This window comes from Elgaria multicarinata, chromosome 2 (genome assembly GCF_023053635.1).
Source record: "Elgaria multicarinata webbii isolate HBS135686 ecotype San Diego chromosome 2, rElgMul1.1.pri, whole genome shotgun sequence".
Classification (NCBI taxonomy): Eukaryota; Metazoa; Chordata; class Lepidosauria; order Squamata; family Anguidae; genus Elgaria; species Elgaria multicarinata.
Genome location: NC_086172.1, coordinates 68966273 through 68988871, shown reverse-complemented (window position 1 = coordinate 68988871; position 22599 = coordinate 68966273). Strand labels below are relative to the sequence as shown.

Below are 22599 nucleotides of genomic sequence, written 5' to 3'. Positions count from 1 at the left end.
TGATAAGCATATATTGTTATATCCTTCCTTGTTGTTTAATGATTATCTCTCTTGATATATATTTTAAGGATCTGTAGTTACTTGTGTCTCTTTCACTGGCAATCAAAATGCTATGCCTATATTTGCCAGCATGAGGTGCTGTCACACAGAGGTTCTGTGAGCCATTTCACGCATGTTACGTAGCTCTTGTTAAATTGGGGGTTACTATTGCTGACAACAAAAACAAAAACAAATATGTCATCTGAAATTGTTGGATTTAAACCTGCAGGCAGATGACCTCATTCAAGTTAAATTTTGTTTCTGTGTCAATATTGTGTTTCGTGGGACAAAATCTGCATTTTGAGGTTTTGAAACTTGAATTTGTACCCCCCCTCACTCCAAAAATTCTAGAACCCATAATATGTTGAAATACAAAACTTGTATTTCATCGCCAGCTGAAGACCTTTTTATTCTCTCAGTATTTTAACACTTAATTTTAACTTAAATTTAAATTTTACTGTTCTAACTCTGTATTTTAATCTTATATCAATTTTTGCTGCGTGGTTTATCCTGGTTGTGTTTTTTATACTGTATTTTGTATTTGTGTTTTTAACCTGTTGGTTGTTTTATTATGGTTTTAACTTTTGTGAACCGCCCAGAGAGCTTCGGCTATTGGGCAGTATAAAAATGTAATAAATAAATAAATTTAATGCATCAATTTCTTAAATGTTTAGTCCTCATTAAAATTCATTTTCTTCATTAAAATCATTTTTTTTCAGATTTTTGCAAAGTCTTGCAGTATGCTGTTTGCATTTATGATTTTGCATTTGCATTTTAAAAATTACATTGCTTCAGTTCTTGTTACAGAAGCACTGAAAATGGCTCCCAGAATACCACAAATGTGGCCTTTTATCTTCTACTCCTAAACTCAATTTCCCTGTTTGGCTCTCCAGGGCCTACATATCTGACATAGTATATAGTATTATTCTATTGACTCTTCAGCTGATCGTATCTTGGCTCAATAAGCCGAGATAGGCATGAGTCTTTCGCCTGCATGCTCCATCCTTCCTCCCTTCTTGGTGCAGAGCAATACGTGAAGAAGTCTTCAATTAACCACAGTGTCCCATTACTATCCAAATGGAAAACTATAGTTACCAGGTTCAGAACATGCCACGATCTCAAAGTACAGGTTGAAGTCAGTTTAAGATCCTGGCTTGTTCCAAATCTGGTAACCATCATTTCACACGTAACAAGAAACTATGGTTAACTGAATTCTTCTATGGTTAATTATGGCTTGCTGGAAAGGGAGGAAGGAAAGGGCTGGGCACATGGCTACAAGGCCCATTCACATCTTGACCAATTAAGCCAAGATGTGAGCATCTAAACCAGGCCATTGTCTTAACCAGCCACAGTCTGTCTGTTAAACAAATGTGTATCCTTTTCTGTTGGGTCAGTCCATGTATTCCAGAATTGTCTATGCTGGAATTCTCTTCTTATTGACCACTGGGGCTAAAATCCAAGGGACTGATACATCTTTTACTGACTGAACAATCAAAAATCCTTTCACTTAGAGGGGCATTTATAAGAACATGTAAGTATTCCAAAGAAATGTCACCTCCTGGCTACATCTTCTTCTAAAAAGTTATTGTTTGTACATGTTTACATAGAAGTAGGGATCATGAAGTATAATGGGGCTTACTTTTTTCTGGTTTTGTGACTCTACACATGCAAGTTAAGTGTGCACAGGATTGTAGCCCAAGCCAGACATAAGCTAATTAAAATCAATGACCTTCATGATGCCTAGATCTATGCTGAACTGTGGCCACAAAGTATATCCCAAAAGGTGAGAAACCATATTTCTTATGGATAACGTTATTGCCTCCAGCAGGTCCTCAACACTGTTTATTTGCTGGAATGATTTACTCAAAGGTAGACCCATTCCACTATTAAGAAACATGGGGTGCTGCTTTACGCCCAGCCAAGCCACAAGGCCATTTTGTTCAGAGTTGTCAATACTGACTGGCAGCAACTCTCCAGGGTTTCAGGGCAGGAATCTTTCCCAGTCTTACCTGGCGATGCTAGGGATTGAAACTGGGACCTTTGGCATGTAATGTGTGTACTCTACCACTGAGCTACAGCTCTTCCCTGACTCTTTGCCCATCTAGCTGTGTACTGACTACTCTGTCTGGCAGGCATTCTCCAGGGACTGAACAAGACGCATTTCACCATCTCCTACGTGATCCCCCCCTACGCACACATGCGCGCGCACACACACACACTGTCTTTTCTTTAAAATGGGGATGCCAGGGATTGAATCTGGAACCTCCTGCCTGAAAAGCATGCACTCTACCACTGAGCAAAGGCCCTTCCCCAAGACAATTGCACTGCCTTCAAAACAATAATCTCTGCCCCGTTTGACTTACAACAGAGCTTACGGAGTTGCTGTGCTGAACACAGGGTGCTTAGTCTGTCATAATGAATTTTTAAAATTGCTGTTCCAAGAAATTATAAATCACCTCGAGTGCATTCAAGAAAGAGGGCCAGTTGAGAGCGTGGCTCAACTAACACTTAAGGATTTAACTAGCCTTGTGTTTATTCTCGGCCACTGGTAATTGTTGGCAAACCAAGCTGCTTTTAATTGCTCTCCCATGGGCCTTCTTGGATGCTGCTGTAAAAATGAATTTCATGGTAAAAGGGTGTTTTGTTTTTTCTTTCAGAGCCTGTAATAAAGAACAAGGCATAATATAAATACGCAGTGGTATGTAAATACCATTAGCTTTGCCTGTACACATTGTTCTCCTTCAGCCAATGGAAACATGCTTGTATTTGTAACTGGTGGTAGGCCTCACTGTGCGACAACGGCACTGTTGTTTGAGCAGGGCACAAGAGTGCTCAAAAGGCACAGCCACCCATCTTAAAAATAGTCCCAGGCTGGCTTGTTCAAGAGCACATGGGGCCTATTTCATGGCAGAGGCCTCAGAGGTTTTGAGATGCTTGTTCGCCAAGCAAGGTGATCTTGCCCTCTGTTTGATGAATTCACATAACTTGAGGTTGGCCACTGAGAACAGCAGACAACTTGTGTATCCCATCCAATCCACGGCTTTCCTGCCTAGCTGACAGACAAATGTTTGAAACGAGGGGAAAACACAGGTAGGGGATCCTGAGTAACAGTGGCTATGGAGGCCCTTCTGGAAGAGGGGTAAATGAGTCGACGGAACACAGACCAAATCCTCCTGACACTCAATCCCCTCGCGTATCATTAGACACTGTGGATTTCTAGTTAGTGGTATAAACTGCAAGTGCCATAGAAACAAAGGCATAGTAACTAATTCACTTATGATTACCCAAAAGGAGAGGAAGCCTGAGACTACACGCTACCTGCTCAAAGGCCTGGTCAATCTCTTCCTGAAGGTACTCCAGGAAGTTTTCGTTGAGATCTATCAGCTCCTGTATGTTGCTAAAAACCACCACCAGCTGGTCCTGCGTTAGGAGGCCTGCAGCTTGCATGGGAAGGTAGAACTCCTCTTTGATGATGCGCAGGTCCTCCCCATAACTAGCTTCAGTGTTAACGAACTCCAGCACGGACTCCTTCCGCTCGGTCCGGCACTTCAGGCACTTCTCACACAGGGCGGCCCGTCTCTTGTTCCGGTTCTGAACGTCCGTCTCCAGTGGGGAATCTCTCCCACCGCAGTCGGTGCAAGGTTGGTGGGCCTCCCACGCCTGCAGGGAGGTCAAGGTTTCAGACGCCCTGTTCCTCCACTTCCTACTCAGCACTTGGCTGATGCCACTGTCTGCCCGCTCCATCGCAGCCAGCCTCATCCTTGGGCCCCCTCCGCTGCTGGCATCTGGATTGTCCCGCTCGTCGCTCCCACCCACAATGCCGCTGTCCGCACTGAGACTGCTGACGTTGCTCCAGCGGTATTTGGAACGAAAGGAGCCACCCAGGACACGGCGGTTCTCATCAACACTGCCGCCGTAGTTGATGTTAGCTTTAGTCAGTGCTGGGCCTGAGCAGAAAAGGGAAATGAATGAACATTACTTTCTAGCAATGAAGGGAACCTTGTCATGATTTCCTTCTTCTAGCAGAAAACTCATTTCCACTCATCCAGCAATGAAATGCTTGACCTGTCTTCTTTTTTTTCAAGGGTAAAAGGGGGGGGGGGATGCACTGCCTTGGCCATCTTATCTAAAACTAAGGTAAGCTGATCCCCCTTCTTTTAGGAAATCCTCCCCGCTGCCCTGAAAGCCACTGAATTCTCCCTCCCTCCTTGCATCCTCCAGGGATTAATGGTTCCATGAAATTGGGGTTGGGTGGGGGGGAGGCAGCCCAGTGTTAAACCAAAACAAGAGTCCTATCAAGCCCCTAGTAAAGCACCATGCCTGTATGGCTGTCAGCTTGTATTCAGCTTGGTGGATCACACGTTACGTATGACCCCCTTTACAGCAAGCAAATAACTCCTGCTTCTAGGCCACAATACCCCTCTCCTCAATTCAACAGCTACAGAAAACAAGTGTCCCCTGCAGTTTGGCTCAGGTGTGCTGGAAGGAACCCACCTGTCCTAATGGAACATAGAAAAAACAGGAGGGGAACCATCCATGGCAGACTTCCTCAACCTGATGTCCTCCAGATGTGTGGGACTACAACTCCCATAATTCCCAGCCACTGGGAAGTTGGCTCCATCTGCTCCATCAGCTCCATCTGCTCTATATACCTGCAGAACACCTTTTGCTATATTGTGCATAGGGAGGGAGCACCAGAGGAACAGAACACTAGAGCTCCACGAAGCTGTGATGGCACGGACAGAAACATTGCATCTCCCCTTTCCTGAATAACTCACGGTGTGCGTATTAAGAGCAGGCTCAGACTTCCCCCAGTTTGTGCCTGCCACACTCTTGGCTGCTTTTTACAGGGTATGAACAGCCAGTGCATCATGCCGCTTCTGTGATTCCCTCTCCTCTGGAGAGGCCCTACAATGAGAGATTGCCGCGGGCAGCAGCGCGTCTTCCATGGCTGTTGTAGCAGGAGCGCGTGGAGGTGAGATATGCCAGAGTTAAGCAAGATCTCTCTGAATGACAGGCGCTAAGCTAACGTTAAAAACACATGGAGAACTGTGGGTGACAAGGACACTCCAAGACATACTCAAACTGAGCCAAAGGCAGGGGACGTACTGGGGTCGCTCTCTTGCCGGCGTTTCTGGGCGTGCTGGCGTGCTGCCGCCGCTATCTTCAACTCCAGCTGTTTCCTCTTCACAGCATCTGTCGGCATTGGGTCACTGAAATGAGGCCGTAACCGACACTCCCGCTGAGCTCTGGTGCATTCTGACGTTTCGTAGGAGATGTCAGAGCTGGATCGGCGGCAGTTGGGGCTGGAGGCCTAGAAGGGAAACAAGGGGCAGCTTTGGACCAAACAAAACATGGGATGCCCAAAGAGATTTGGGATAATCTGGCAATGTTCTGCACCAACATGCAATCACCCCACTCCCGAGCCTTTCTGTTCCTTCTCCTGTCTGTTGTGCAATTTCTATTTGGTGGGCAGGCACTTCCACTCCCTCGAGGAGGCAAAATGAGTGGCTAATTTATATGAAACTAGCAAATGGACCTGGAGTCACATGGGTTGGAATAGCCGTACAGCCATGCCTTCAAGTAAACGTACACTACTGTCAGACTTGGACACACTGTGCCCACTCTGCCTGAGGGAAGCCATGCCTGCCAGCACCCCTAGGCACAGCCCTTTCCAGGGTACACCCCTATAGCCTCCTGAAGGAGGTGTCTGTCCATTCCCCTGAGGGGGGAGGGCTGCCCCATAGCAAGGGGAAGGGGGCATGTTTATAACTCTGTCCCTCAGCTTAATCTCCTCTAACATTAAACTGTATGAATTGCAAAGCTATGCGCTGATTAGGGAAGTCAACCTAGTGACTGAAGGAGTTACTGCAGGCTTCAACCACGTGGAAACATTTAAATTAATTGAAATAAAATAACCTCAAGGTGCAAACCTTTAGGGTCCCCTTAGTGTGCATGCCGTACTAATGCATGCTAGCATGCATCAGGTGTCTAGATTTCACTGCCCTGATGCTATGTGGTGCTGGACGGACAGACAGACACAGTCTCTTTTATTATTATAGATATGTGTTTGCGAAATCTATGCACAGCTGTTTGAAGACATTTTAACAGATATGCTGCATAAATGGCAAGATTCCTAGGCAGAGAAAACAGCAAGGAACATGCCATGCGTGGGTTAGAGTTAGCAGGATGAACAATCAAATGTAGCAAAGTGTGGACAATATCACAGCAGTATCTCTAAACCAGAGAGGAAATAAAACGGTTATGCCTCTCTTCAACCATCCAGTATTATTTAGACACACCCTAAGGCAGCCTTCCCGAACTTCTTGCCCTTCATATATAGTCTGGACTGCAACTCCAATCATTTCCAGCCAGTATGGACAAGCAATGCTTAACTGGGAACTGAAAGATTCCAGGTTGGGAAAGGCAGCCCTAAGGAGATGCTATCCTTGAGAACTGTTATCAAATAATGACTGGACCAAAATCAGTAAGTGCTTGATCCAGGATGAAATGTGAAGTCCTCTGTTATACTTTCTGAAGGCTGAACATCATCGCTATAGTACACGTTTAAACCAATTTGTAATTGGTTTAAGTGTCACGGGTCCCAACCAGGAGATCAAGGGAACTGCATTTGTGTGCTAAAGATTGCTCTCAGAGAACTTTCAGCACCTCCCACAAAGATTCTGGTGGGCAAAGTCATGCAGTTCAAGCCAGTTTTGAATCAATTTAAATATACTGGGACAAATCCAACTAACATTAATTGTGATGAAGTCCTATTGAAACCAATGGAACTATTTAGACCCAATAAACTTTTGTACTTTCAGTGGCACGTAGACTCCAATTGTATTCCCACTGACCTGAGAGTAAGCCCCACTGAACTCAATGAGACTTACTTCTAAGTAGGACTACACTGTTAATAGCTAGATTTGTGCTATAGTGTGGACATGCCTTGGACATCTTATTCATTAGCTTGTTCTTCACTGCTAGTTCGAAGTAGGAAGACAAGAAAAAGAGAGGAAGGGAATGGGAGGAGAGCCAGAACCAGAAGCAGATTAATGACAGAAGTGCAGAATGTCTTAGAGATGCCAACACAGGTAAAAAGTCCATGACTAACACTTATAAAATGCCTCTTTGCCCCAAGCCACAGAACTCACTGTGGGTTGTTGATGGTCCTCCACAAAAGTGAGATCAGCCTTTTTAAGTTCACATGATCCTTTGGAGGAGGTCTCAGGTGTAGTTTCAGCACTGCAGCTACGAGGAAAGGGACACGATCCAATTAATACCAAGTGCAAACAGCAATCGAGTGCCAATCCAGTGATAGAGAGATAAATATATCTTTAGAAAAGCAGAGTGGATTTATAAGTTACATTTGCAGAGGTGCATGGGTACATTTGTAGTGCAAACCATAACTCTGTGCAGACTGGCTTGTTAAATCAGCAATGCCGTGTGCCATTTTTCTTCTCTACATCTATTGAAGCTGCCCTGTAAGATTTTTAATTGAAATTTGTTGCCAAATGTAAAGGTTTGGCTCCTTAAGATTTCTGCATAAAAGTAGCACTCAAATTGCAGAAATTTGTCATTCCTTTCACCCCTTTTAGATATTTTATTGGCACTAAGACAGGAGACAATTTTCTGTTCCATCATCACAAATACAAGAAAGTACTCCTTGAATTATCAGATACCGTGTATAATTTCTCATCCATAAATAATGAGGAAATAGTATATCCAGGTCCCGAGGCAGGAAAGAGGGCAAAACAGAGTAGCTATCACCCATAGGATTAGCAATGGCAATAATAATAATAATAATAATAATAATAATAATAATAATAATAATACAACTTTACATGTATCTAGCTCTTTTCAAGTGTTGAGATCTCATTATATACATTTATGAACAGATATAGGGATTTAAGAACCTTTCCAGATGGCTAATAGCACAACGTACTTCATTTGTTGCATGGGATTCAGACATCGCCCTCAAGAAAGGGCTCTGTATTGGGAATGTTCTTGTGACTCATAGGGAGAACACAGAATTGTGGTATTCTTTCTTAAGAACATAAGAGACAAAGTCCTATCTAGTCAAGCATCCTGTTTCTCACATTGGCCAAATAGATGTCCATGGGAAGCTGACGCACAGGGCATGAGGGCAACAGCAATTCAGAGGCACATGCCTTGAGTACTGGAGGTAATATAAAGCCATCAGGACTAGTAGCCATTGATAGTCAGTGCTACTGACATCTGTGTCAAATAATCATATACCATTCTACATGGTTTTCTCAATTCATCCTTCCACTAAAATCACAGAATATTTTAATAGTTCCCATGTGGTCCCTTGTGTGAGTATTCAATGTACCTTTGGTTATTACCAATGCTGTTTCATACAGCATGAAAAAGGGGGAAAATGCTTTGGAAGAAGGGCTGAATGTAGAACAGTGTATGATTTTATTTCATTTTTACACAGATTGGAAAAAAAGTACCAGAATTCTATATTCTCACTATGATCCACGAGAACGTCAGTCAGGGAGTGGTTCTGTTCTAGTATCCCTATCTGGATGTGTCATTTATTCATTTTGTTTTAAAATCACTCTATACTGTTTTTCAAAACATATTCGAAAGCAGGCTATAACAGAAGTAATAAAATACATTAATTTTGTTTTAAAAGCCTACAAATCCACAGCGGGATAACTAGACCAAAGAAAAATCGAGATTAAAGTTTGAAAGAAAAAGCTCTTCGTGACCTATTTATGACAGTAAAGAGTGGGGGTACATACCTCCCACAAATGGGCATTCCACAGTGCTGAGACCAGGATGTAAAAGGGTCTACTTCTCATGGAGGCCTGCCTAGCCACCCCATTACAAAGTTTTTGAACCAGGGTCTCCCTTGTGGATCTTAACTGCTATGGAGGAGATGTTCCCCAAGATAACCAGAACCAGGTAGCTTAAAGCTTCAAAGGCCTAAACCACCATCCTGAAATGGGCCTGGAAATAAACTGGCAGCCAGTGAGGCTATTTCAAAATACCTTTTTCTATGTATTAAAATTTATAGGCTCACTTTTTTAAAAAGAGCTATATTTTTTAAAAAGAAAACCCACCAAGCTTATTAAGAATATTAAGCTCATATAAGAAGATTTGGCTATGCAATTGCTATACCTGAACATCTCGCAAGGTAGTGTTGGGAACAACAGAACTGATACTGTTTTTTATGTACTTTGACTGAAACAGCTTTACAAAGTAAATTTTCTTTCTGTAATATTTCTAACTGGGTAAAGAGGAACATCATAGGAAATGTGCAAAGCACCTGACAGGTTGTATATAAAAGAAATACCAGAATAATTATATCAGATTGGTTAGTGACCTTGGATATATATATATATTTCATTCTTCATGTGGCTTGGCTCACTTCCACATAACATTTGGCATTATCTGATCTACAAACAGCTCAGGGCGATGTGACTTGTTTACTCATGCTCTCAGCGAGTGGCACATTGTCATCTAGATTGATCTGTATGGAGCTGGTGCATGGATAATCCTGCCTTGCGGAGAAGAAAAGGGGGTTGAGGCTGATGACACATTGGCACTGCCTAACTCTATGGCTCTGTCTCACTGAGATGACAGACCTTTCTGCCCCCCAATGTTACTCAGTGCTCTAACAGATTGTTAAAAGATGGTCAGAAGAGAGGAGGTGCTTTTAGATGAAGGGCAAATTGGTCTGTCATCTGAAACTATTGGGAACTCTCAATTGAACAAATCTATCCGCTTCTATATTCAAGCAAATGTATATGTACATAGTTCCATATTTATCGGATACTGGCCTACTCATCTCTGTACTTTATTTCTCATGACATCATCTCCACTATCCCTTAGCCAACTGTTTTTTGCAATTATTGTGTTTCCTTCTATCAGGTGAGAGAATATGGCATTACAGCAAGACTGATGACTTCTGGATGAGAAATGTAGAGAAGGTAATACAGCTATTCTAGGCAGGCGTAGTCAGGTTAGAAGTGTGCCAAATTTACACGCTGTGCCTTCCTGTTAGCGTTTTGGTTGTTGTTGTGGTAATAATTATTTTTTATTGTAAAACTTCAGCAAAACAAAACAAAAAGAGGGGAAAAAAATTAGCTACATAAATTTGGATCTTTCTCATCTTCCCTATAATCCCTGGCAGTGGTTGCTGTTTTGGCCATGAAAAAATAGGGGGGGGGGGTTGTCCAGCATTTTAATGTATTTTAACATGCATAAGTCCAAAGAAACATTTCCCCTGGGACTCCTATTTTTTTCAACCATCTTCCCCATTATCCCAAAATTTTGCCTGCCTTTTCCTGCCCATTCACTGAGATACAATTTAGTAATCCCCCAGATTCCACCCTTTACATGCCTCTTGTCTGTAGAATTCAGAATGCTTAGTTCAGCCTTCCCGAATCTGTTGCCCTTCAGACATTTTAGAGAACAAATCCCATTATCCCTGTCCAGCAGGGCAACACTGGCAGGAAATCCTGGGAGTTGTAGTCCAAATATCTAGAGGGCAACAGGCTGGGGAAGGCTGGATTAAGAACATAAGAAGAGCCAAGGGTCCATCCAGCCCAGCATTCTGTTCACACAGCGTCTGACCAGCTATCGATGGGAAACCCACAAGCACGACATAATTAGATAGCCTGGTAAACGCACAACTAACATTTTAAAAGTGAAAATAGGTAATAAACCGGTATCCCTTTTCAGCCATGCTCTTTTTTGCTTGAATCAAAAATATGAAGCAATTCATGAAAGGCTTTAGGTTTCCCCCCGATTTTAGACTTTTCGTGACAAAATCAGAGGCTCGGATTAAAACATTAAGCTGCTTACACGTATGTGTGCTGAGTCAATAACAGTGGATTATTACGAAGCAAGTTAATCATAAAAGGGCAGAGCTACTGCATGCAATTCCGACTGTGCAAAATTTCAGTAGAATCTTAAGGTGCTAAAATCACAAATAAGGCAAGAGGTCCTCTCTTTGAAGCCCACTTCACAAATGAATGCTAGCAAAAATTGGGTCCACATGGAAGTTGTTCCATGTCGACAGCAGATGCAAGGGTTCACCGCATGGATTGGTCCTCCACCCATTCTCCCCATGCTATGGACTGGAATATAAACAACATCAGTGGGAAATCCACAGACAGGCATTGTTACAATAGCACTGTGTCAACCCATGTGACAAGGAGCAACCCACCATTTTAACCAGCTTCCATGTTGTTGAAGTGAACCAAAGGCTTCCAAGCCCACAGTTATTTCTGTCCATATAAAAAGACAAAATTGGATCCTGAGCATATTTTACTTCTTGCTTCTAGTAACAACACAGCTGCTGAGCGATGAGCTCCAATCCCCAATACAAGATCCTCCGTAGCTTTCTAAAGCTCTGCAGGAAAATGACAGCTGAGTGTCGAGCAAATTCTGGCTCGGTTTTGTAATCTCAAAAGGGAAACTGTTTTTGGTCTCACAAGCTTTTGACTCACAAAGCCATGAGAAGCTTTGCAATGGGTTGAGAGGATCTTTGCGTTTTGCAGGGCAATGAATTAATTCCAGAAGGCTTTGCCTGCAAGGAAACCGAGCCTGTATTTGCAGGATCCAGGGCTTGCCTTAGAAGTGCTGGGGCAGAGGCAGGCGCTCCTGAACACGAGGCAGGCTTCCTTTGCACTTGCGCCAATGACAACGAACCTGATGTTCAGTTCAGGGGCACCTGCTTTGAGGGAAGGGAGACTCCATGGTTTTAGAAGCCCCCAGCAAGCCTGCACTTCTCTAACCCCTAGCTAAGGGTCCCCTTAATTTTGAATACTCTTTTTACTGTCCTTAGCTTTTCTGATGGTTAGTTAGCTTTACCGGCTGGTTTTTATTATGTCTTTTCTGCTGCTTTCATGGCTTCTCCCCCCCCCCCCACTTGTTCTTTTTTGTTATTTATATTTTGCTTTAAACAGTGTATTCTAAGCTGCCTTTTGGTCAGGGCCAGATCTACACCAAGCAGGATATTGCACTATGAAAGCAGCATAAAAGGGGTATATAAGAGGCAGGAGCCACACTACTGCTTTAGAGCGGTATTGAAGTGCACTGACAACTGTTGGGGCCCATTGACACAGGCCATAAACCACTTTCATAGTGCAATATCCTGCTTGGTGTAGATTAGCCCATATGTGATAAGGTGGGGTATAAATTCCACAAACAAACACACATAGGGGTCACTCAGTCATATCATGGGACCCCCTAAAATCTTAGAACAGCACATCTTGAGATTTCTGTTGTGTGGTTCCAACAATACGGCTGCAATCCTATACAGTTACCTGGTAGTAAACTGCATGGAAAACACTGCGGCTTACTTCCAAGTAGACATGCATGGGATTACACTGTTAATCTCTATCGAAGACTCATTCTTCCACCAACTCCCCCAAATACACACTGCTGGAAATCAAGCAATCTATTAGATTTCCATTGCCGCTGATAACTTCTAAACCCACCATTTTGGAATCATTGGTCTTGATTATGCATTGGTCTTGATTATGCAATTTTAATTTTTGTGAACCGCCCAGAGAGCTATTGGGTGGTATAGAAATGTAATAAATAAATAAATAAATAAATAAATAAATAAATAAATAAATAAATAAATGGGAGTTGTTGAGTGGTCAGTGGCTGCATATGTTTCCTGTCACCTCCACTGAGGGTATTTCCTATGGCTGATAGTGACTCGATGGCCTTGTAGGCCCCTTCCAACTCTACTATTCTATAATTCTATGACCCAGAGATCATTCCCTCTAGCTCACTGCTCTAGAGCTGAAATCCCTCCTGCCTATGACAATCTACATGTGAATCAATGTGCTATAAGCAAAGAGCACGAGCAGCACAGCAGCTGGTTTGGACATAACACTAAACCAGCTTTCCCCAATGTGGTGCCCTCTAGATAGTTCGGACGGCAACTCCCATCAGTTCCAGTCAGCATGGCCAACAGTCAGGGTGATGGGAGTTGTATTCCAAAACATCCAGAGAGCATTTGGTAGGGAAAGGCTGCACTAAAGTATAATTTAGCATTTTAAGTATGCCTAGCTGCCCCACTATTGGTTTCAGATGCTTCTCCCCAGCCTACCCGCAATCCATCCTCTTCTGGTGAAGCCAGTGAGGAGGAGTCTGGAAGTGCTCACTTTCTTTTTTTATTAACTTCAGCTTCCATGTCGCCTGAACCCAAACCAATAGCAGTAAACCTTAAGCAGGTTTAGTGGAAACAAGGCAACTTCAAATCACACTTTATGAAGCTGGGTTTGTTTTCACTAGCCATAGTTAAGATTAGCCCCAGTTTAGTGTTCAGACAACATGCTAAACTTTGGGTTTTTAAATGTATTATTACGTTTATAACTCACGTCTTTTTCCTTTTGCAAGGAATCCAAGGTGGCTTTCAAGATCCTCACTCGTCTCCATTTTATCCTCACAATAGCCCTGTGAGGTAGGTTAGGCTGGGTGGCCCAAAGTCACCCAGTCAGCTTCATGGCCAAGAGGGGACTAGAAACCAGATCACCTGAGTCCCAGTCCCACACTCTAATCACTACACCACACTGGCTCGGTTCATCTCAAATGGAAGCAGAAGGCTACAACCTCCTTCTTACAGCCATGCCAGAGGGGGAGCACAACTGCATGAGCCCAGGAGAAGCTAGGCTCATTGTCATAATCCATAGTCTGAACACAGGCCATGCCTAAGAAATCCAGTTACTCCAACTGGCTCAAGCAAGTGAGCAAAGACACATAGGGCAGAGGGGAAAAACCACTCCTTTCCATGTACTGACCACCACCCCTCAAACACTAGGCAAATCTGACCTAAAGGAAAATTCTTTCTTTGGAACAGATACAGTAATCAGTTAAAATCCTCAGCTTGAAGCACAACTATTAGTCAATTCTTCCAAAGAAAATAATAATTGTCCTCTAACGTTCATAGCCCCAACATTGCATCTTTGGCTACAGCTGTCTAATGCCTCTGGAAAAGACACACACACACACACACACACACACCACAGGTCTGAAGGGGAAAGCTATCTCAAACATCACTTTCTGTGCTAATAAAAACAAAGGTCTTTCACCTCTGCAGCATATTGACTTCAGAAAGAAAGTCCTAAAAATTACTACCGCCAGTTGAATTTGTAAGTACATTTTTAAGGATCCTCCAACTGAGATTCCTCTCAGGAACTCTAATAGAGTTGGTTACCTCTTTTTAATGAGGTCGAGTGCAGAACCTATAAATTCATCCTTCATTTTCTGTAGCTTAGCTCCATAGCTGGATATATCTGTTGCTTCTAATAGCAATGGGCAACAAGAAGACTGGGCTTCAGGTGCAAGGGACTGTCCAGCATGGTGAAGGACTTCACTTAGTTGTCTTGCATCCAGTCCCTGCTTCTCCCCTTCACCAAAGGCTTTCTTTCCCTCCTCCCTAGGAACTGCAGCAGATTGTAGAGGTGATCTTGGGATTGGACTAGAACAAATGGGGACTGGGATCCTATCTGAAGTCAGCACCTCATCGTTCTGGTCCCGAGCCACAGGCATATTCATCAGGCAGAAACTCCTGTCCCATGTGGATGAGCTATCTTGATAGCCAACAAAGCCAGAAGCAATCTCAGTGTTTTCATGAAAAACATCATCATAATAATCTATCGTTGGAACTATTTCTTTGACAAGATCCTGCTGGGCATCTGAACAAAGGTTCTGATTTCTTTTTTCTTCCAACCTTTGGGCCCCTTCCTTCATGTCTTGTGATGTTTCATTGCTGCCGTTGAGAAAACATGTCCCCTTGATTCTCATCCTCTTGAACTCCTCAAAAGTTGGAATGTAGAGCTTTTCTTTGCAATCTCCTTTCCTGCTCAGCTCCAAAGTCCTTCTGGTGTCCCTTTCCACCTCATATCCCTTTAAGGATCCGGTAGTTTGGGATCTGGCCATCTCCTGGCTGTCATTAACACAATGGAGGGTCAAGTTGGGCGAGCTGTTCTGTCTCCTGATCTGCAACCTCCTCTGAGCTTCTTGTTTGATGTCTTCTGGGTTGGTAAGCCTGCGGGAAAAACATGGCCGATGCCTCTCCAGCGCCATCCATGGTCCATGAGGAAGCGTAGTGTGCTGCACAAATATGGTGCAACACTTAACCGAACAACCATTCTTAGAGTGCTGGCATGCCCGGCATTCAGAACATTCCCTTGCAACGAGGTCATTCAAGGAAGCCTGAGGTCTGACAGGCTTGCAAATCTCTGTAGCTTTCGCACCGTGAAGTCTAAGCCTTTCCTTTAAGTTTTTTTTAGCATCCACATCGATGGAGGAGAAAAACCACGGAGGCACTTTGGCACCGGGGGGAAGGGCTATGTCTCGCGCTGCAGGCGGCATGTGCTCCGAGGGAAGGGGGAAGTGTCGGCAACATTCAGGCGAGCTGGGGGATGGGGCACCTTCCATGGAATACTTGGACCAATGCGCTGCGCCTTTGTAATGGAAAACGAGTTCATTGTCTACATTTCCACAATTGGGATGACAATGTGAATCCGCCATTGTGGCCCAGTGTAGGTTCTCCACGCTCTGATACAGATGTGCCCCTGCATTACTGTCTACTTTGCTTACAGGATTAAAGTCTCCAGTAAAAATACGAGGGTCTAAGTTCTTTAGTGGATGCATGCTGCTAATTGAGAAATCCTTTAAGCCATGTTGGGCGTATAGCTGATTATTCTGGCAGCTCAGAATTACCCGACAGTGTTCCTGTCTCTCATCAACGTTGATGTATGTCATAGCAAACCGACATGGATGATTGAACAGACTGATGTTTTTAGAAGGGAGAGGGCAAGAGGATGAAGGAGTTGCCAGACTGCTCAGATGGTGTTCGGAAGTCCTGGCCACAGACAGCAGGGCTCTGCTATCTGGGTGCTCACGTATAAGAGCAGATACATCTCCAGGGTCATCACCGTGGGTCCACGCGCAGAGGAGAAACCTGACAATGCAAAGAAGAAAAAGGAGCTGACGGAAGAGACATAGCTCTCAGAGACAGACGGTGAAAACATTAGACGTGCTTCCACTGATCACAGAAGTATCCAAAAGTGAACCTTAACCCACCTCACACTTGACAGCTGTTTGGCAAGCTCTGCCCTTGAAGACACATGACTGCTACTGTTATGTCTGGCTTTGGCCTAAGTCTAATCAGACAATGGAACAACTTACCAAGGGAGCATTCAAAATCGCATCATTGAAAGCTTTTTTAAAACTAGAGTAGATAGTTTGTTTCTCAAGATCCAGGAACTTTCTTCTGGTAGTCCAGCCTCTCCCAGTATGAACACAGAAGTGTGGGAATGATGAAATGAATGATGATGTAACACTCAAGGCGTGTCCACACTATAGATTTAAACTGGTTTCATAGCCCTTGCATCGTTTCATAGGCCCTGGGAATTAGAAATGTCTTGGGGGCAAGTGGGGGTGGGGGGGAGCTCTAATAGAGAATTCTTAGCATCTTAGTAAAACCCAACTCCCAGGATTTGGGGTGGGGGTGGGGGAACATGGCAGTTAAAGTACTCTAAAACTGATACAGGTTTTGTAGTTCAGATAGGACTTATGGGGACCCAAACTGAGTTACAGCTGCTCAGTTAAATGGTTTTAGAGGTTGTAGGAACACCATGCCAATGATCAAAAGGCAAGGGCCCCATCTTGATGGTGGCACCATGGCGCCACGAGGCCTCGGGTTCCCGCATTAGCGCTCCTTCCCAGCTTCTGCATGTGAAAGAGTACCAATGTGGAGTTGCTGCCACCGAGCCAAGCACCAGGGAGGGGAGAGGAATGGGGCAGATGGCTCTCCTCCCTCTGGATGCCCCATTCCTCTCTCCCAGGTTTTTTTTTAAAAAAAATCTGTAGATGCGAACCTTCGCATCTACAGATTAAAAAATTTTTTTTAAAGCGGGCTGGGGGGAGAAGAACATGCAAAGGTTCGCATCTACAGATTATTCTTTTTTTAAAAAATTAAAAATGGGGGGAAGCAACAGGGCAGCTGGAGGGGGAGAAAGAGAGGGACGCACAGCGTCTGAACTGGCCCTCCTCCAGCCAATGGAAACCAATCAGGGGTCGCCATTGGTTGTAGCCCGCCTCCACTTAAAAAAAGTTGGGGTAAGTGCCAGACATTTTTTAAGCCGAGTTTAGGGGGTTTGCCCCTGGATGGCTTCAGGATGGCAGCTGCTTCATATAGATGACCTGCCGCCACTCCGAATCCACTCCGAGGCAAACCCCTCATCAAGACAAGCCTAAGAAGAGATTAAGGCTGCTTCCAGAGGGAGAACTCCTAGCAGTACCAATCGAAAGGCGTTGTGCAGTTATTTTATCTTTTCCTCCTTAACAAAAAAAATTTAGTAAGAAAAATGACAGAAGCAGCAGTAGGAAAACATGGGAGAGTTACAATTGAAAGACGTCTTTACCTACCCATCCTGCAAAATTTTGTGAATGAGGCAGAATTTTATTGCACAATAAAAGCCCCATCTGGAAGCACCCTAAGATATAGGTCAGCCTTGGACCTTCTAAAGGGTGCTTTCGTCTTGATGTTGGAGAACAGGCTACACCTCAACTTTCTGGTCAAGACAGTGACCCAATAGTTGTTTTTGTAACAGATACTGCATCCTTCACTTGAACAGCAACAGCCTGAAGTAGAGTGGGAGAGGTCACTATTTGGATGTACAGAGTTCCAGGTCCATCTCCTGCTAATTTAACTTAAAAGAGTATTGAGGAGAAGGACTGAAAGAGACCTAGAAAAGTCAAGGTACGCAATACTGAGCTTGATGGATCAGATCGCCTTTTGCTGAACCAATATAGAACTGGAGAAGGTTGACAATCCCCAATATCTGACATCCAAAATTAGAGAGATAGAAGGACCCGTGCATGTAGAAGCAGGTTTCACTTTTAATGCCTTGGGTCACAGCAAGAAGGAGTAGGTTTGGCCAATTATGTCCCTGAGTGTGCCTTTTACTCTCTCCTATATAAGCAAAGTGTTGCTGTTTATCCTTATGAAAAAATATAAAGCGCTACACTTTGGGACAACACGCCAGTGGCATCAAACTTGCCTTACCATCGCCCTCAGTGGGTGGCCCAATCAACAGAGCATCTTTTATCAGCTTAGGTTGGTATACCAACTATGCCCTTATCTGGACAGAGATAGCCTAGCTACAGTTATCCATGCTCTGATAACCTCTCGCTTGGATTACTGCAATGCGTTATACGTGGGGCTGCCTTTGAAAACGGTCTGGAAACTTCAACTGGTACAAAACAGGGCAGCACGGTTACTATCAGGGACTGGCTGGCGAGATCACATTACACCAGTCCTTTTACAACTTCATTGGCTGCCAGTCCAGGTCCGGGCCCGATTCAAAGTGCTGGTATTGACATTTAAAGCCCTAAACGGTTTGGGGCCAGGTTATTTGAAGGAACGCCTCCTCCCATATGTACCAGCCCAGACCTTAAGATCATCTACAGGGGCCCTTCTTCATGAGCCCCTGCCAAAGGAAGTGAGGCAGGTGGCTACTAGGAAGAGGGCTTTCTCCGCTGTGGCACCCCAGTTGTGGAATGAGCTCCCCAGAGAGGTCCGCCTGGCACCTACACTGTACTCCTTTCGTCGCCAGCTGAAGACCTTTTTATTCTCTCAGTATTTTAACACTTAATTTTAACTTAAATTTAAATTTTATTGTTCTAAGTCTGTATTTTAATCTTATATCAATTTTATCCTGGTTGTGCTTTTTATACTGTATTTTGTATTTGTGCTTTTATCCTGTTGGTTGTTTTATTATGGTTTTAATTTTCGTGAACCGCCCAGAGAGCTTCAGCTATTGGGCGGTATAAAAATGTAATAAATAAATTTAAAAAAAAAAAACATAAGGAAGGGGAGCAACTTCCCTGCTTTCCTTTTGAAAGAAGCTGTAGGAGGAGCCAGCATCTTTCCAGTGCTTCCTTTCCCAAGAAAAATTAGAAAACACAGTTAAAAGAAGAAAGGAGGAATAGCTCTGTCTTCCCCCTCTTAAGCACACCTTGCCTCCCTCCTAAGCAGAAGCAGTTTTGTAAAAGCAGGTCTAGCCCTGCCCCTTGCTTCAGCCATGGCAGTGACCTCATTGATGGAGAAAAGGGTAAGGAGTGGTATTGGTGGGTGCAGATCATGAATGGAAAGAAACTCTCCCTCCTACCCAGTTGCTCATCATATTTGATAGGCCTTTAAGTGGTGCTGAGTCAGACCAATGGTGCCTCATGTTCAGGTCCGACAATTACCCTACTGATGATCGTTAACATGCCCCTGAAAAACCGACAGAACTGCACTGACAACCTTCACTTCCTGGCATTCACAGTCATGTCTACATAACTTGGGAAATGTATATATAGCAGATGGTTTCAAGAACATTCATCCTGTTTAAAAGATGAATGTTATCGAAGGCTAGATATTAGGGAGCAAAATCTTGGCACAAGTCTGAGGGTGCCCTGGTGTGCAACATTTTGTAACCAGGTACTCAAAAGTTTTATATATCTATATCTATATCTATATATAGATATACATACACACATGTACGTGTGTGTGTGTATGCAGTATATCTGTTCTACATGGAGTGAGCATGATTTTGTTGACATTTTTCCCAATCCTTTCCTGATAATCACTTCCACATATTTTAAAGAGGGAAGCAAAAAACAATACATGAATGTGTCCTTTGCTTATTTATTACTGATCACAGGAAACTCATATAGTATTTAATTTTTATCATTAAAACGTCTTTGTGAGGTAGGTTAGGGTGCGAGAGCTTTCACAAGCTAGTACGTTTGTTGCTCCCAGACACACCAGAGCTGCAAGTCTGCTTTAACCTAGGGTTTATTTTTGGCTTACAATCCTGGCTTGTTTGGGAGCAACAAACCAGGATCCTGAGTTTGGATGTCACAATAAGTTATCCCTTTCTGGTTACTTTTACTCATTCATGCAAAGGGATAAGCAAAATGACCTGCATGCACCAGCACATTACTCATTCACAAGCCCTCTTCAAGTGTTATCAAATCTTCTCCATGGAATGGGGTTACAGCCTCATTACAGACCTTTCCCGTCACCTTGGGGTGGAGCATGTGTCCCAATCTGCCTTCCACACATGGGATTTGATAATGCCTGAAGAGGGCCAGGAATCCTGGCTTATTTTCATTTGAAAACTCAGCCAATGACTTATCCAAGCGAGAACACGCAATGAACTTCATTGTGGCTAAACTGGGACCCGAACCTGTGTTTTGCTCATCGAAGCTCAATGCTGTAACCTCTATACCACACTGGCTCCTTCTCGTGTGCAGGGATTTCGCACCAGAGCACCTGTGCCTGAATATAAAAATGTTCTTCAAGAAACTATCTAAGAATTACAGTCTCTTGGGACTCCAATCATAGTTGTGGGCTAACATGAAAAACAGTGTGGACTATCTCCAATACGCATGAATAAGGTGCTCATGGTTTTTCAAGGTATTTTCAGGAATCAGCCCTCCATCTCACCTGGTCCTCATCCAGCCTAGTAGGGCTTGATTTGAGATATTTGATTTTGTTCATGCTTTAATTATTTCTCCTCTGCTGTTCTCTCCAGGGAAAGCCGCAGGTAATGGCAAAGAAGCATTTCTTGTGTGATCAAAGGTTACAACTTGATCTGGCAGGAAAGAGAGAATAAAGACAGCATGAGAGGAGAACATATAGCAGGGAACAGAGATGGCTCACCTCAGAGCAGCAGTGGCATAGAAATAATTATAAGAGAAGGAATAGGAAAAAACACCTACTGGCGAAACAGACTAACAGAACAATTCCAAGCATGTTTCCTCTGAATTAAGTCCTACAATGTTTAATCGGGCTTACTCTTAGCAAATTATGCATGGGATTGCATTAGAATAGGCACCATGGGTTCTTCTCCCACAGTGAAGCTTGCTTCACCTGTATTGGTAATAGAGCAGATGCTGGATAAGTGAATGAGTTACCCTTTGATCTCTCCCCAATTTTAATTTTGGTTTTTTTTAAAAAACAATGCATTTGTATGCATCTGGATGTTTATCCCATATATTAAATTAAAAACTGCTTCTCAGAGGAAGGTGGAGGTGATGTCACAGGAATTCACCGACAGTTGGTCACTACATCTACAACACAATCAAAATTAAAAGGAAGAACTGTTTTTTCCAAGTTCTGTCTAAAACCATATGAAAACACTTTGTATTTTCCCTCCAGAGTTAATGCCAGGGTTGAAAAAAACCTATACATGTTTTTAGAGCAATGGATGTATTATTAAGCATCCTCTATCACTCTTAAAACAATAGTCACATTCACACATAATGATAACCCAGGATTCCTGGCTTAATAAACCATGATGTGAATGAGTTGTGTGCTCAGGCACACAGCAATTCACACAGGGTTTGCTCCTCCCTTAGCATGAGTGGATAAACAAGCTTCACATAACATCCAAACTTCGGATTATGGTGTAGTGGCCCAAATATGCCAAGATCAAAAGTCAGCTTTAAACCAGGGTTTGTTGGTGGCTTATGAATACTGGTTTGTTCAAGGGCACTTAAAAATAATTCTGGATTCAGACATCACATGAAGCTTTCCCTTCCTGGTTTGTTTTCCCATGCAAGCAGAGGAGCAAAGTGAGAGCAAATGGGCTATGCGCGGTAGCACACTGCTTGTTCACATTGTGGTTTATTAAACCCATATAATTATGTGCAAATGCTCCATCTATCTTCACTGTAAACTGACTGATGGATCATGGAATTCAGAAGGGGTCTGACAGCTTTGACACCAGCTAGGAAGAACCTTCCATCTCATCAGTAGGTCAGAAAAAGCACTACCAGTATCTGGGCTCCTATGAAACCAGCTGAATATATTCAGATGTTACATGGCTAGCCACGTTATGATGTGTGATTTAAGTATCAAAGACAGTTAAGAATACATATGTAAATGATGCTGAATGCTTGCTGTTGTTGTGATAGGCTGTTCTAGCTAAAAACTAATAACTCTCAAGCCATTTCTCAAGCCCTGCCTCGCAGGCCTCTCTTGCCTAAACAATTTGGGGCCAGTACACAGGTTGATATTCATCACTTGACCAGGGCATTAAGTTACTATTTCCATATCTGAATGAGCTATCACAGATCAAATACTACAAATAGAACTTCCATATCACCAAAGACCTCCTCGTGTTTCTTTTCAATAAAATCAGTTCACACATTCAGCTTGGCCCATCAAGTAATGGGAATTCAAGTAATGTACATGCATGTGTGAACTAGCCTTTCCTTGGACATATTCATCATAAGAGAAATTAATAAATGGTGCAAGTTGCCCTTTCAGTGAATCTCATCTCTGCAAGTCACACAGACACAAACCAGTACTTATACCTGGTCCAGCTCCAGTACAGATAGGCATGCTTTCAGGACCACCATAAGTACCCTTTACACAACCCCAACTAACTTTGTGAACTTTTATGAACTTACAGCTTTAATGCTAGAACCCTAAAGCCTAATTTAAAAAGTGGTGGAGGGGAGTGCCATTCTAAAATCCATTTTTCTAACCCTCTAAGGACT

General features: G+C 43.3%; 1 protein-coding gene across 1 annotated transcript; it reads right to left on the bottom strand.

Annotated features, from left to right (window-relative positions):
- Window positions 1–3309: 3309 nt before the first annotated feature.
- Window positions 3310–20676, bottom strand: LOC134393289 (uncharacterized). The gene is made up of 5 exons (XM_063118320.1): window positions 20540–20676; window positions 14249–16000; window positions 7194–7290; window positions 5149–5353; window positions 3310–3986 (listed from the first exon to the last, which is right to left on the bottom strand). Exons 1-5 carry the CDS (start codon window positions 20548–20550, stop codon window positions 3310–3312), a joined length of 2742 nt encoding a protein of 913 aa, XP_062974390.1. The 5' UTR covers window positions 20551–20676.
- Window positions 20677–22599: the final 1923 nt, after the last annotated feature.

Bases quoted from the DNA above. Each gene is read 5' to 3' on its own strand.
- LOC134393289 (XM_063118320.1), bottom strand. The intron at 7,291-14,248 runs GTAACCAACTCT...CTTTCCTCGTAG, and splicing joins CTCGACCTCATTAAAAAGAG to CTGCAGTGCTGAAACTACAC. The intron at 3,987-5,148 runs GTACGTCCCCTG...TTTTCTGCTCAG, and splicing joins CCGGCAAGAGAGCGACCCCA to GCCCAGCACTGACTAAAGCT.